A 15,337-nucleotide genomic window follows, 5' to 3' on the forward strand; every position below is an offset into this window, starting at 1 on the left:
AAAGCTGTAGTTTAATGCCTGTAGTAGGCTGAGCTATTCTTATCTCCCCCCACCACCTCTCCCCTGCTCTGGCCACACTGACCTCAGCCTTACCCACCATCTGGCCCTCCACTCACATTCTGCTGAGTCTGACTCCCCTCTGTGCAGTCTCCCCGCAGGGCCCAGCACAAGCCCAGCTATAGGGACAGGTGTCTCTGAGCCCTTGTTGAATGAATGATTCCGTGAACGTGACCATTCCAAGCTTTGGACCTTGTCCCTGCAGACGAATGTCCGCTCCTGCTTTTCGGATGCAAAGAAGACCTACCTCCTTGTTTGACCTTTCCCGCCATGGAAGCTGTAATCTAAGGGTCCTGGGCCCAGGGTCCAGCTCCTGGGATGGTACCACATGGCACCTGAGGGGCCTTAGTTATCCCACCTCTTCAGTAACAGATAGGACTCTGCCCCTTCACTGCCTGCCTGTGGCCACTGACCCTTGTTCCCATCCCATGACCGTTGAGAAGGGGACTGGGGCTGTTCTGTGCACATTTTACAGGGACATCCTTCATGGAGTAGAATCAGGCCCTGGGCACTTGGCTGTAAATACAGAGACTCTCCGTTTCCGCATCACCGACAGTTTACAAAGTGCTTTCCCGCCTTTTGTTGCAGTTGCTTCTCCTGCAACCCTGTAAAGTATGACAGGCTGTGATTATCATGCCCACTTTGCAGCTGAGTTAAGAGAGTCACCTGGGGTCGCTTCTGTGAGGCCACCCAGAGGCTTCTAGCATCACACGTGAAAACTGGGGGCCTGAGAAGCAGCTGGACCCCACTAAGGCCCTGCAGTTCCACAGTCCTGTCCTCGCCAGACCTCAGGCCCTTGCCAGCCAGTACCCAGAACCCCTCAGGCATTCTGTGACCTGAGCCACAGCACATCTAACCAGGGCTTGGCCCCCGGAGCAGGCGCCAGGGAGGAGGGCAGCTGGCAGCATGCGTGGCCCAAATGTGAGGTCTCCTCAACAGACACTTCCTCACTGAAAGTGACATGCTGCCACCACAAATGCCTCTTGGAGAATTTGAACACAAGTCCCAGGGCGGAACCAAGAGGAATGGGGACAGACTTGAAGAAAGTGGAAATTAAGTCACAAGGAGGAGGCAGCGTCCCGGGGCAGTGAGCACAGGCTGACCTCCAAGGAGGGCTCGGAGCCCCCGCTGTGTCCTGAGGGGAGGTGTTGGCCTGAACAGGACCCTGAGGAGACTGCCTGTGCTCCTGTGGTCCCCTCATCACAGTGGCTGAACATGCAGCCCCGGAGCAAGTAAGCCACTTGCCTCATACCACAGAGGACATCCTAACTCACTGGGGTGCATGTGCTCACTCAGCAGCCTCCTTCCACATCCCCCAAAACACCAGAACTAAGACAGAGGGTCTTTAAGAAGAGATCCCAGTGTCTGGCTACAACAGGAAGCCACTGCCCCCAGAGGGCGGGACCCAGAGATTCTCCAGGAGCTGGCCTGAGGGCCAGAGCCCTGCCCTTACCCCACCCTACTCTGCTCCTCTTTAGCCCTGAGCATGCTGGTGTCTCTCAGGGACCTGAGCACAGCCTCAAGGCCCCTTCAGTCCCCCACACCCATCTTATAAAACAGAAAAGGAAAATTAGTCTCAGTTCGGTGGGAAAATTACTATTGCAAAAGGTCCAGAGACTTGTCGTGCAGCAGGTTAGGTTTTGGAGGGGCTGAGGCCAGGAGCCAGCGTCCCGACCCTGGACAGTTTACACTGTCACCCCTTCCCCAGGCCCTGGCCTAGGCCCCGGGAGTAGATGAATGCTACTCACCGTTTTTGGTCTCAGAGCCTTGAATCGTAGACACTAGAGGACCTCCAAGTGCTTTTGTTTGTATGGGTTATAGATCTATCAGTATTTACCTTATGAGATATCAAGACTGAGAATGTTTTAAATACTTGTTAATTCATTTTAAAATAACTTTTAAACCCTTTACATGTCAATGTGAATAACATTTTTTAATGAAAAATAATCATTTTCTAAAACAAAACAGTTAGAAGAGCAGTATTATTTTACACGTTTGCAAATCTCTAATTTCGGACTTAATGGAAGACAACTGGATTCTCTCGTATTTGCTTCTGCATTCAGGCTTTCGCGATATTACATGTCACATAGCCTCTGGAAAACTCTACTGTACACTCAGAGAATGACAGCCAAAAAGGCAAATAATGTCTGAGTATTATTATGAAAACAGTTTTGACATTGTAAACCCCCTGAAAGGGCCTTTGGGACTCCCGAGGGCCCCTGGACCACGCTTTGAGCATCCCAGTGATGATTCTTCCCAGGTAATCTCCTTGCAACCCCTTATACACACACACCAGGCCCAACAGCTACCCCTCACCTTCTCCCCATCCTCTGCTTCTGCACGGCAGCCTTGTTCAGTGGGAAAGCTGTGCACCTTAGAGCCAGGCAGACATGGTCAAATCCTGCCTTGTCACTTAACGAGCTGTGTGACATTGGGCTTTGGGCAAGTCACTTAATGTTTCTCAGCCTCTGTTTCCTCATTTGTATGTAGGCATGAACAGGTCCCCACAGGCAGGTGTTGTCAGGTTCCATAAGATAGTGATCAGTGTTTGTGTCTTCACAGAGTTCCCACCTCCCCCCGCAGGTGGGCAAAAAGGGACAGGTAGATAAAGCTGGACCTGGGCCCCCAGGCTTCTCCCCCTCTGGATGAGGCAGGGTTGAATAGGGGGCCCTGAGGGTAGCCTCAGGTGAGGCACCTGTGGGGAACGGGGCCTGTTCAGACTTCCTAACAGCTCTGGACTGGGGATTTGGACGGTGAGGGTCCAGCCCTCTTGGCTGCTGGTTTCTGGGATTACAAGGCACTGAACCAGCAAGAGGTGGGCTCTGACCTCTGACTCTCCACAGTCGGGGTGCGGAGGAGCTTGATAGTCAGACATTTTCTAGCAGAGCCTAGTGGGCTTCGCAGGGAGTCTGCCACTGGGTTGTGAGTTGACCATGAGTCCTACCAGGGTTGGTCTGTTGTGGAAGACCTGGTCTGGTGGGAGCCTTTGACAAGGCCTCCTTTTAACCCTTCTGTCTGCTTAAATACCCTGCTTTGTTTCGAACTCTTACCCAGCTGTGGAATTTGGGCAGCCCTGCAGGATGGTGTGGCTACCTCATCTTCCTCCCCGCCCCGCCATTGGCCCCAGCCACGGGGCCCTGCCAGAGCCTCGCCTCACTTTCCTGATTCCTGTCACCCCCAGCCCTGCTGGTTCCCCTTCACTTTCTCCCTCCTCAGAGCAGTGCCAGTGACCTGGGGAACACAGCTTCACCCACACACAGCCTGGTGCATGCTCACACATCACTTGCTTAGGACCTGAGCCAGGCCTCAGTTTCTCCGTGTATTTAAGGCCATTTCTCGTGTTTTATTTTATCTGATTTGGCTTTGTGTGGCTTTCCTTCCTTTTGTACTAATGCTTTTCTCTGATCTTATTTGCATTCAAATTACCTCGCCAGGTGGTTCACCAATCAGAGGTAAGAATGCTGTCCGTGCATCTCGCCACGCCACTGCCTTCACCACCACTCCATCCAGTCCAGTCCGTCACCTCCCCCATCCCCATCCTGACCTCTCCAGCCTCCTCATCTCCAGCTCCGGCCCCACCCAACACCACCGGCCACCACACACATCCACTCAGTCATTCCCTCCTGTGGACTCATCCATTGCAAGTCTGACTTGTGGAGATACTCAGCTGAGCCCTACCTTTGGGATGGCAAGCCCTACTGCCCAGGCCTTTAGGCCAACCCCTCGGAGGGGAACTTAATGGCTCCAACATGAAACCAAGCCTGGGTCCCCAAGGCTGGCCATAGGTGGAGAGTCTACCTCTGAGGTGGGTGAACATGATCGAGCCATGTCTTTCCTCTTGAGGGCCTCCTTTTTCTTGGGAATCTCAGTATTACTTGCCTTCTCCTTTAATATCCTGGTCCTCTAGTAGACTCAGAGGGCAGCGCTGGTTCAGTGGTAGAATCTTCACCTTCCATGCAGGAGACCTGGGTTCAGTTCCTGGCTAACACACCTCAAGCACAGCCACTGCCACTCATCTGTCAGTGGAGGCTTGAGTGTTTTTATGATGCTGAACAGGTTTCGTCGGTGCTTCCAGGCTAAGATGGACTAGAAAGAAAGGCCTGGTGATCTAAGTCTGAAAATCAACCAGTGAAAACCCTATGGATCACAACAGTCCAATCCCATTGTGTGTGGGGTCACCATGAGTCGGGGGCCGACTCAGCTGACAGCAGAAACAACACAGTAGAATCGGGATCATCCCTTAAATCCCTGCAGCCCATTAGAGAGTCGAGGAATGTTCAGCTAAGACTTCAGTGTAGATGCTGGGTTGACAACAGGGGTATAAACAGGGCCATGAATAACTAGATCGCCCGGCCTGTAAGCTTGGAGTTCCTGCCAGGCTGTGTCTGCCCCCAGCTGCTCTAGGGGGCCCTGCAACCTAAAGCTTAAAAGATCGCTCTGGACTCATAAAGATCTGAGTTCAAGTTTGACTTAATACCTGTGTGACTTTCAAAAAAAATCTGTTCATCTCTCTGAAGTGTTTCCTTCTCTTTAAATTGGCGCTGGGGCACCCACCTCATAGGGCTGGGAGAATTAGGGAAAGCCTGAAGACCTGTACAATATCTGGCGCAGAGCAGACACCGCGTAAATTGGTTGCTTTATTCACATCATTTTCTCCCCACCTTTCTCAGAGTCCTTGGGCAGATCTAGGCTTTCAGAGGTCAGGGTCAGGGCAGTCTTGGGACAGAAATTGGGGCTGGGAGGTCTAGGTGCCTCCCTGGGTGTGTCTTACCCATCACCCCCTATGGACAGTCTCCCTTCTCCTTTTGGCCCTCGGGATCCCCCACCCACCTGCTTAGCCTATTCTCTTTGTTACCCTTGCTGCTGGGTCTTGGTTTTGGTTCCAGGTTTGGGGGTTTCTGTATGCAAATAGGCACAGGGTCTGCACTGGGTCCCCCAACCTGTCCTAGGCTTTCAGCACCAGGGAGCATCCTCCTCCCACAGGCAGGGTCCCACTCTGTGGCACAAGCTACCAGGTCTCCCCTCACCTCCCAGCTACACTGGCCTTAGTGCTGACCCCACCAGCCAGGGGCCCGACCCTTCCCCATTTTGTATGAACATTTTCTGTAACAGCGTCCATCCATCCCATAAACATGTCCTGTTGTTTGCCCATCAGGGCTGTTCTCTCAGGAGATGGGTGTTTGGCATGTGCAGTGGGATCTGATTCCCTCAACAGTCTCAGTGGGGAAGGCTGAGGCCAGGACCTGGGTGGCAGGCCCAGGACCACAGAGGCAGCCAGTCTCTCATCCTCTGCCTTGGAGCCCGAGCCTGGAATTCCCTTCTCTCCCACTGCGAGGTCCCAGCCCTTGGTGTTCATAGCCCCTCCTGCTGCCCTGTGTCCGGATGGTAGACAAGGGATGTCAGGTGGGGCAGAGGCTGAAACTCAGACCCCTAGTGGGCCCCCGCTGGGCCTGCGCCTTGTGAGCATGGCTCGGAACTCTTCCTGTCCAGTCCATTCTAGTGGGATCCTTCAGGTTCTGTCTGTGTCCTGTGTGGGTGTAACATCAGTCAGTCTGTGCCCTGGGCGGGGCGGGGGCTGCTAGGGTCACTGGGCCGTTCTGTGCAGAAGTTAGTTTTCTGTCAGACTATGTCCTGTGGGGTTATTAACTGTCAGTTGGACTGTCCTGTGTGGGTGTAATTGTCTGTCGAGTTGTTCAGGGATAGGAGCGTTGCTTGTGCCTGGGGGTGTTACTGTCAGAGACAGCTTTGCCCAGTGTGCTCTTGCAAGCAGTTTATTCAAGTGTTTATTGTGGGGGTGGGGAGTAGCCAAGTCTTAACAGCTCTGCTCACCCCCTACACACACCTCCCTAGGCTCCCACACCTGGACTTGCCAACAATGGCTCTGTGCCCATTTCTTCTACTCTTTGTGGGGGTCCTCTTCAGCTGCCCGCCGCCACCCCAGTCCTGGCTCCTGTCTGTCGGTCTGCGGCCAGAGCAGCCCTACAGGGCGCTGGCCCGAGTGCGAGCTCCAGCCTGCATTAGCCTCCTGAATTATGCAGGAGCCGTGGTGGGTCGAAGCACTTTAGCAGGGCCAGGCAGAGGAGAGGAGCCGGAATGGGTGGGGCCTGGTGGAGTAGGGGTAGGGGTGGAGTGGAAGGGAGGATGGGTGCTGTGAGCAGAGGCTGCTGGGCCCCAGGGCAAGCCCTTTCCTTCATGTGGAATCCGGGTGGGCGGCTAATTCTCAGGCTCTGGCCTGATGAAGACGTTGTATGCTTGTGAACCCCAGGCCAGCAGATCTACAGGCCACTCCCACGCCTGGCTGCACGGTGCCTGGCCAGCTGATGGAGCACTGATGGGGGTGTTCGTTGGCAAACAGGCTCCAGTGCTGGCTGGAGTGTGGTGGATGCTCACTGGGGTTGCGGGTGGGGTACAGCCCCTGGCGGAGCAAAGGCAAGCCCAACTGGACTGAGGGGGCAGGGAGATTGGGCTCCAGAGCTCAACCCTTGGTTCCAGCCAGAGGGCCGCTGGGCTCATCAGGTAGAGCTTCTCGGCAGCAGCGCTGGAGCTGAGGTGTGGCTTGGATGTGCTGCAACATCTGGTCAACCAAAGCCACAGATGCTGCCAGGACACACCCCCCACCAATGTCCCAGGACGCACAAAACATAGGCCATTCCTGACCTCTGCCTCTGTGTCCCCACAGGTGCCTTACAAATTGAGAGCAGTGAGGAGTCGGACCAAGGCAAGTACGAGTGTGTGGCGACCAACTCTGCAGGCACACGCTACTCGGCCCCCGCGAACCTGTATGTGCGAGGTAAGGACTTGGGCAGTGCCCGGCCTCTGCCACCATGGATCTGAGCTGCACCTTCTGGGCATGCTGCCTGGAGGCCTTGGTGCGGACATGCGGGAGGCCACCATGGGTCCAGTCTCTCTTTTTTCCCTCCTCTTTCTGCAGCAGCGATAACAGCGGCAACAGCTCCCACTGGACAGGCTCTTAGCATCCGCCACTACTTTGCCTTCCTTCCCTGCAGGCCCCTTGGGAAGCAGTCACTCTTGGGAACATTTGCATCTCTTGTAGGTCCTGCCATGTGGGCCCACAGCCCCATGAGAGTCTGGAGCCTTCTGAGCAGACTTATACAGTGAATTTGTGTGTGTTCGTGCACACATGTGTGTACAGACACACATGCTTGTGTGTAAACGTGCACTGCCGGCCTAGACTTCTTAAACTCTGTCCTGCCTTCCCCAGGAGTGTGGCCTCTAGGATTGCTCTGGCTCTGGGCTTTGATTCAGGCCTCAGGAATGGACCTGGTGAGGCGAGCCTGTCTTCAGGCCAGGCCTGCCTGGGGCCTTCCTGGAGGCTTCAAATGTGCTCTGTCACCAGCCAGGACCCTTGTGTAAGGGGGTTGGGCTGAGGCAGCTGTGATCCCCTGCAGTGTACATTGCTTTGGGTGAGCACCTACTATGTTCTAGGTACCTACAAGTCCAGGTACCCAGCAGAGAGAGCCTGGAGACTGTTTTGGGAGGTCCTGTCTCTGCTGTGCTCATAGCCCAAGGGCATCTGAAGTTGGTCTCCTTGCTCTTTCCCAAGAACACACCGGGTCTGGTGTACATGAGGCCCAGGAGATGCCCTGAGAGGCGCAGAGGGCTCAGCCCCCTGCCCCCATCACCTAGGCCTCCTGCACAGATGGCGTCATTAAAAGTTAAACCGTCTGCACTCAGGGGATGGGTAAAGGAAAGTGGATGTGGCTTCCTTGTAGCTATGATTTCATCATGCTAAGTGCTTGGTGCAGCCTTTGTAAGGGGTGTTGTCTGCCTGTCTGCCCAGGGCTAAGCACAGGGCGGGGGTCTGCGGGGTAGTAGTGGTCTATTCCACACTTCAGAGCTGTGTGATCAGACTTAGTCCATCAGACAAGGCAGAGAGTTAGGCAGTCAGTTACCATACGTTTATTGAGGGGCTACTCTGTCAGTTGCAGAGAGGCCTCAAGAGTCTTCCAGCTCATTTGGTGACCAGTCCAGCTGCAGGGAGCTGTTTGTGATAGGCAAGTTGTGCTTCAGAGGCAGTGGACAATGCTTCACTGGAGTTGGGGGCATGGCCTAGCCACCCCCACCATCCCCAATGCCATTTGGTCTCCTCATTGAGGCTTAGCTGAGCTGACCAGAGCCTGTCTTAAGGAACAGCACTGGAGCAGGACCACCAGGAGCCTGAGAGCCACCCAAATGACCAAGATAAATGGAGTTGTCAATAGCGCTGTTTTCATCCCCACCCTGTTCCAGGCAGACTTCTGGTGGGGTCGCCAGGGAATGATGGGTCCCTTTGAGGGGAGCAGCTGGAGTGACCCTTCTCACAAAGGCCTCTCTCCCCTCACCCAGACCATTCAAACGCTGTGTTCTCTCAACTGAACCCTCCTTCCAACAGGCTGAGACTGCTGGAGTAAGGAAGCCTGTTGCTCTGCATGGCTGTGCTGGAGAGAGGACAGGCCAGTTACATGAGCACAGTGGTGTGGGCATGATTCCTGGAGAAGAGCTGAGAAGGTGATGCTGAGGCTGGAGAAGGCCCAGGCCCAAGTTGGATGGACCCCTGTATTGTCGTCTTGGCTGGACAGCTTTCTTCAAAGTTACCGTCAGACTAGCCTTAGCCTGGGAATGGGGGAGCAGTGGGACTCCAGAGATGAGCTGAGCCAGCTGCTATAGCCAGAGGCCTGACCAGGGCTATCTTTCCTCCAGCCCCGGCGAGCACCCCTGTTTATGGGCCCCCACTGTCCACACACATGGGTGTGCTCAGGCAGGACTCAACTGGCTCCTGCCGTGGTCCACCCCCAACTCCACCAGGTCTTCCTAAACCACTTTTCGAGCTCCATTCCCACAAGCCATTTTGGCAGGGAATGTGGGGGTTCTTTCTGTTCCAGTCCCACTTACCAGGGACTCTAAAACAGGCTGTTCAAGCCTGGCTTCTGTTGATAAACAAATGTGTACGCGCACCTACACACACACGCGCACACACAGACGCACACACACATACTCCTGCAGACCCTGATGTTTACAGACTAGCCCCAAGCCTCCATCTCCAGGCCCTGTTTGAACCTAGGCCTGCCCCAATTTACTGAGAGCAACCTGCCATTTGGCCCCAGGACAGGCCGTACTGACAGGACTTTTGGACACCAGAAAAGCTCTGCTACCTGGAACCCTTGCCTCTGGTGTCCCCACCCTCCTCTTAGACCTGGCAAAACCCCTGTCTTCTGCCCCCATCAGACTGAGGGCCTGTCCGCCCCAGCTCTGACTGGACCTTTGAAGCCCGGGCTCCTCTGGGGCAGCCTCTGCCGTACTGGCTACTGGCTCTGTATCACGAACCTACTGTGGACCAAGAGCCCATGGAGATACCCCAGGTGCCAGGCCCACCTGCGGGCCTGGGCCCCACTCATCCCCCAGCAGCTTCAAGGCTTCGTTTCTGCAGGCCCCTGTTACCCTCCAACTCTGACTCTGCGTGGCGGAGACTGCTGGACTCCAGCTCTGTCAGGGCCTGGGCCCCAGCATCCAGATTGGGATGGACTCTAGGCCAGGGTTTCTCAACCTCAGCACTAGGACAACTTGGACCGGATAGGTCTTTGTTGTGGGGAGTGTCCTGTGCATTTTAGGGTGTTTAGCAGCGTCCCTAACCTACTAAATGCCAGTGATGCCTCCAGTTGTGACAACCAAAAGTGTCCACAGACATTGTCCCATGTCCCTGTGAGAACACTGCTCTAAACCGACAGATTCCCACAGCATTGATCTTCATCTCTGACTCTCCTCCCTCTGTGTCCATTGGCCTGACGTCTGTTTCCTCTTCAGACTCAGCTTCAGTGCCTACCCCACACTTCTCCCCTGTCCCCCAAACTCTCAGGGCTTCTGCTCCCTCTCTGAGGCCCTGTGATTGTTGCATTTCATGGAACAAGGTATAAAGCCCCAGCCCGCAGGCACAAGGGAGGCCCATGTAGTCAGTCGTCACTGCTGTTGTCATGATAGCGTTATCCAGGGGATGGATCATCCAGTTACTTCTAACTTGGCTCACTGTTGCCCTCAGCTCCACCCACAGTCTAGCAGGCCCAGGCATGCTGGGTGGACCGGCCTCTTTCTCCGTCACCATCTGACTTTCCCCAAGTGACTCATTCTCTCCTTCCATCCACAGCGTCTCTCTCCTCCAGCTCTCAGGGTGCACAGCTGCCAGGGCCCAGGGCAGTGCCCCACCGTTCACAGAGCGTGGCCTACCTGCACCAGGGCCACCAGCCTTCCCCCTTCTCTGCAGGGACCTGGCTGCTGGGCTACAGCGGTCTCTTAAATGAGAGTGATGTCTCTCTAGCCTTCCCCCCACAGGTCCCAGGCATATCCTCATGGTGTGGTGTTGTGCAACATGGGGCGTCTTCGAGGTGGCGGGGTTCTAGTGGCTCATGTGGCATGGTGGGTTTGTGGGCTGGGTGGGTCCTGACCCCAGAGCCCAGTTCCCTGGGCCTGCCCGAGCTGTGGGGTGCATATGAGGCATGGGGCCTGCCTTGCCCCACTTCTGCCCCTCCCTGTCCCACTCTTGGTGTCCTTGGCACCTGCTAGCGGGACCCACTGTCCACCATGTCCTCCATGAGTCCTGAGTCTTTCGTGAGTGGCGTGGTCCGTGCGCACTTGTGTGCACATGTGCGTGGGGGCACAGGAGTCCTGTCTTGTTTCCGTGCTGTGTGGGCAGATGAAGGTTGGCCTGTTTTTACTCTCTCTGTGTTTCTCCTTGTCTTTTTTTATTCCCTCCTCATCCTCATCGCACTCTGCCATCAACCCAAACTCTCATCTCTCAGATCAGCGAGAAGGTTGGTCCTTTTCACTTCTTATCCATCTACAGCCCGCCCATCGATGGGATGCTCCTGTCAGCAGGGACCAGCAGGCTCAGGCAGCTCCCTCAGGCTCGCTCCAGCCATGCCTGCCCGCCAGCCAGGCTCCATCGTCCACTGGCAGGGCAGCAGGCGGGCAGGACCAGGAGTGGGTGGGCAGGCCCTCGCCCTGCATGTTTCTGCTGCTTGAGTCCCTGATGCACCACATGTCTGCATGTCCCTGTAGGGGCTCCCTTACTGGGGCAGGTGGGTGGGTGGGCATGGTGCATGGCACGAAACGGTACCCCACCTGTGTGCCCAGGCCAGGCCGGCTGTCTGTTCCAGGTGGAACTCAGGAGTGGTTGTAGTCAGAGTGGGATGGAAGAGCTGTAATGCCTTATGTTTACCTGTGGGGCCTTGCTCTGCCCTCTCCTTGCCTAAAATGCACGTTTGTCCCAAGCTCAGCTGAAACCAATGGGAAGATGAAGGGTAAAGGCTAGATGGCAGTCCCTGCAGATCCTGCAGCATAGGACGAAAGTCCTGCAGTGTTCATCTGGTCTTTGAGGCCCCAGGGGTCCGCCAAGGCTAGATGGGGCAGTCAGCCCTGGTCTGTCTTAGGGAAGCTTGGCATTCGTGGCCCAGTTGGGTGGGGTCATCATGGCTCATGGAGGAGGTTTCCTACCGTGTTTTTTCCTGTCCAGCCAGATCCAAATTAAGCATCTTCCCCCCACCCCAACCCCTCCGCCTGAACCCCCCATATCTGTCTGAGGATGGCATTTATTTGGCCAGCTGGCCAGCTAACATTTCCTCAGCCCTGTGCTGGTTGCTGGGCCTTCAAACCCAGGGAGCTCACATCTGGGGTGATAGATGGTCAACTGGGACTTAGCGAGGCTTGTGCTCTAGGGAAGAAACACAGAGGCTGTGGGAGCTGGAAAGGGGCCCAGGTTAGGAAGGCTTTGACTCCCCTCAAGCCAATTGCAGAGTCTTCCCATATGGGGCTCAATTCTCAGCCCACCCTTGGGGCCAACCCCTACCCTCAGTGCTGTGTCCACGAGCCAGGTCTTGCTGTCATTCTTGTGTCATGTGGTCTGTGTGGTCAGAGGAGGCTCACTGTCCACTGAGCAAAAGCATGGAACAGGCCAAGCCCCAGGGAGCTGGCCTGGCCCCCTGTGCATCATCGTCACTGGCTTGAGTTTTCCTCTGAGAGGGAGCAGAGCCCGTTGAGAGGAGAGCTGCGGCCGCAGCTCAGATATCAGCCCTGAGCATCCTTCTATATGCACTCCAGAGCTCTGGGACATTTCAGTTTCATCATTTCGCTGACCCGGCGGATCTGTTGGGCGTTCAGAAAACAGCCGTCAGCAGAGACTGAGCCCAGCCCGCAGCCACCTCCCCCATGCTCCTTCCACTACCCTCCTGGTCCCTTGTCCCTTCTTCCCCGCTGTGGTCCCACCAAAAATAAGCACATATACAAATATTTAATGGGAAGGCAGAAATGAGTTTCTAAATATTCTGGGGGGATTTGCCAGGCTGGTAATTTGTTTGGCGCTGATAATTACATCTTACATTTTTCCAGCTTTACTTAAAACTGTGTGCCGGGTGCGCCGGCATTTAATTACTGCTCTGCGGCAGCCACAGGGTTATTTATTAAAGAGTTATTTTATCTTGATACAGTGGATCCTGCCCCTTCTCCCCTCCTTAATGTTGTGTTATTTTCATCAGAGAAAATTCTGCGAGTGAATGCAGATTGCGGGGCTGCCTCCCCCTGCGATTAAGCTGTCACTCTGCTGAATGCCGATGCCTCTGGGCGCCACGCCGCCCCTTTATAGGTGGTTGTCAGCGTAAATAATTAGACTTAAAAGTTGCAGCTGAAATATAATCCAGAAATGGCAGGGCCCTGTTTTGGAAATTGTCTATAAAATGTCAGCACTAAGGATGCACGGGAAATGGTAATAGATCGGCATTGTTGGAGCCCAAGATTAGACCCTAAGTGCACCCTTCCCAGTTCCAGTTTTTCCTTCCCCGCCGCTCCTTCTGTCAATAGGCAGAGTCCAGGGCGAGTCCCGCTCCTTTTGGAGGCTCTGTGTCTGTAACTGTGGGAGTACGGCAAGGCTGCTGCAGGGGTGGCTGGGTGGGCAGTCAAGGCGCCAGGGCCTCAGTGGTGCTTGAGACACCAGGAGGTTGTCTCTCACCTCCCCCACTCCCACCTGAAGGGCATAGACATATGATAACCCCCTCACACTGCGGGGAAGATGTGGTCTGAGATGCAGGAAACCCTGCTTGGCTCCAGGACTCCTTGCGAATGGAGAAAGCTCAGTGTCCTTGTGAATGAGTGAAGGGTACGGTGCCCGGTAGCCTCAAGTGGAGGGGTGGCCTCGTGCGAGAGATGCCCTTTGGGTCACATCTGACCTCCCAAACTCTGAAGGAGTAAGTTTTCTGAATGACATCCATTTTTTTATGCTGGCTGAAGTTTGAGGCTTTTGGAAATGGTGACCCAGTGACCTCCAGGGCTGATCTGTAAGGACTGCATCTTGGCATGAAGATCCTGTCCTCCAGGAACTATTTGGGAGTAAAGTCTAGTCAAGTTCTGGGCTGTTTAGGTTAAGGTCAAGGTCCAAGGTTTACTGGCCAAAGACCCACTTCCTTCTGCTGGGGCTCTTAGTTCTGGCTTCCAGGTACCCAGTCAGGTCCACAGATTCCACCACCTACCAGAGTCAAACTTGTAGCCATGACTTCCCCCCGGTCAAGCCTCTCGAAGTACCATCCTTGTGCCAACTGGAGCAGCCTCCTCTCCTGCCAGCCTTGGCTAAACCAGAAGCTTCTCCCGGAGCTGTCAGCCAGGGCTCTCAAAAGGAAAGGTTTTCCATCCCACAGATGTACTCCTTCCACAAATATGAACGTGGGCATGTCATTTAAAGATCAGTATGGAGTCAGTTACCTTATCTGTAATTGGGAGATAGCACCTACAGCCACAAATCCCTTGGCACATAGTAGGTGCTCAAGAGTGGTTTCCTTTCCTCAAACCCATTTTGATGCTCACAAATGAGGAGTGGAGGCAGCCCCTGGCTCAGATGGCAGGAAGAACTTGGTCAATTAAGGCTGCCCCCCTCGGCCTCTCTTTTCGAGCCAGGGCTGTGCCAGACACTCCTTTTAGGACAGGCCTGGGCCTGATCTGCAAACAGACCTACCTGCCTGTGCTTCTCCTCCCATCACTTCCCCTAGGACCCAGCCCCGGAGCCCAGGGAACACCCACACCACCAAGCTGGGTGACATTTCTGTCTGTGCCCCCCCCCCCCCGCCCACAGCCTCTTCCTTGTGCCATTTTGGAGGGGAGCGCTCAAAGGGGACTCTTTGTCGTAGCTTCCTTTTGCCAGCCATGCCCCCAGGGCCCGCCTGGTCTCTGCCACACTGAACCCTCTGCCTGTAATGTGCTGTCATCATTGGTGTAGACTCCCAGCATTAGGACAGACACAGAAGCCCAACTTATACCAGCTTCAGGCAAACAAGGAAACTCTTGTTTTACAAAACTAAAAAATGTAGAAGTGGGCTTGGCGTCGGGCAGGGCTGGGTGCAGATGTTTAAACAGCCTGGTTGGGCACCTGTCTGTCTCTGTCCTCTAGCTCTGCCCTCCCCAGCACTGATTTCTACATTCTCAAGCAAGTTCTCCTGCATGTTCGTAAAGGGGGTCCCCAGCCGCTCCAAGCTTACATTTCCCAACTTAGCTACCTGAGTAGAGGAAGTTTCTTTTCTAATAGTTTTTGCAAAAGTCTCAAGGTTGTTTCCTGTTAGCCAGATCTGGGTCACATGCCTCACAGACCAAGAATGGGGGGAGAGGTGTTTCCCCTCAAGAAAATGGGGGTGCTGGTTCTAGGAGAAGGCAAAACACTAAATGTCCATGAGACACCCTGCCACCCCTGGTAAGCCTGGGGACACAGGAAGTAGACCCAGCCCATGACACTGGTCATACCTGGCACACTAAGGGGACTGCCAACACTTTGGTTCTGTCTGGGGGACTCGGAGTGAGGCAGGGCCTAGGTAGGTGGGGTCTTAGAGGCTGGGCTGAGCAGCTTGGACTTTTTGCTAAGGCATTGGGAACAAAGCAAGAGTTTTAAATGGGGGCGACGTGGTCAGATTTGTGCCGACTTTGTGGAGGGCCAGTTAACAGGAATGGGGGGCATGGAGGATGACAAGGCAGGAAGACCAGTGAAGAACCCACTGCAGTGATCCAGGGAAAGGTGATGATGGCTTGGACTTTGGTGGTGGCAGCTGCCCATGGGGTTTAGAGCAAAATGAATGGGTTTGGAAGATACTTTAGGCAGTGACATCGACAGGATCAGGTGACTTCCCAGATGTCTGGTCTCCAGGCCTCAGCCTTGTCACCTGTGCATTGAGGTCAGAGATTGGACCAGGTGGTCTCTGCAGTTGCTTCCAGCTCTGATTCTGTGATGTGGGGGTGTGCAAACAACAGAGTCTGATGTTGA

The 15,337-nt window shown here is 54.8% G+C and overlaps 1 protein-coding gene across 1 annotated transcript in view; it reads left to right on the forward strand.

The window, feature by feature from the left end:
* Positions 1 to 15,337, forward strand: part of PTPRF (protein tyrosine phosphatase receptor type F) — a 78,084-nt gene that overhangs the window by 26,593 nt on the left and 36,154 nt on the right. The window contains exon 5 of the mRNA XM_064281843.1: positions 6,737 to 6,847. Within this exon, the coding sequence (XP_064137913.1) occupies positions 6,737 to 6,847 (111 nt within the window). The remainder of the gene's footprint in view (positions 1 to 6,736; positions 6,848 to 15,337) is intronic.

Source organism: Loxodonta africana, chromosome 3, assembly GCF_030014295.1.
Source record: "Loxodonta africana isolate mLoxAfr1 chromosome 3, mLoxAfr1.hap2, whole genome shotgun sequence".
Taxonomy (NCBI): domain Eukaryota; kingdom Metazoa; phylum Chordata; class Mammalia; order Proboscidea; family Elephantidae; genus Loxodonta; species Loxodonta africana.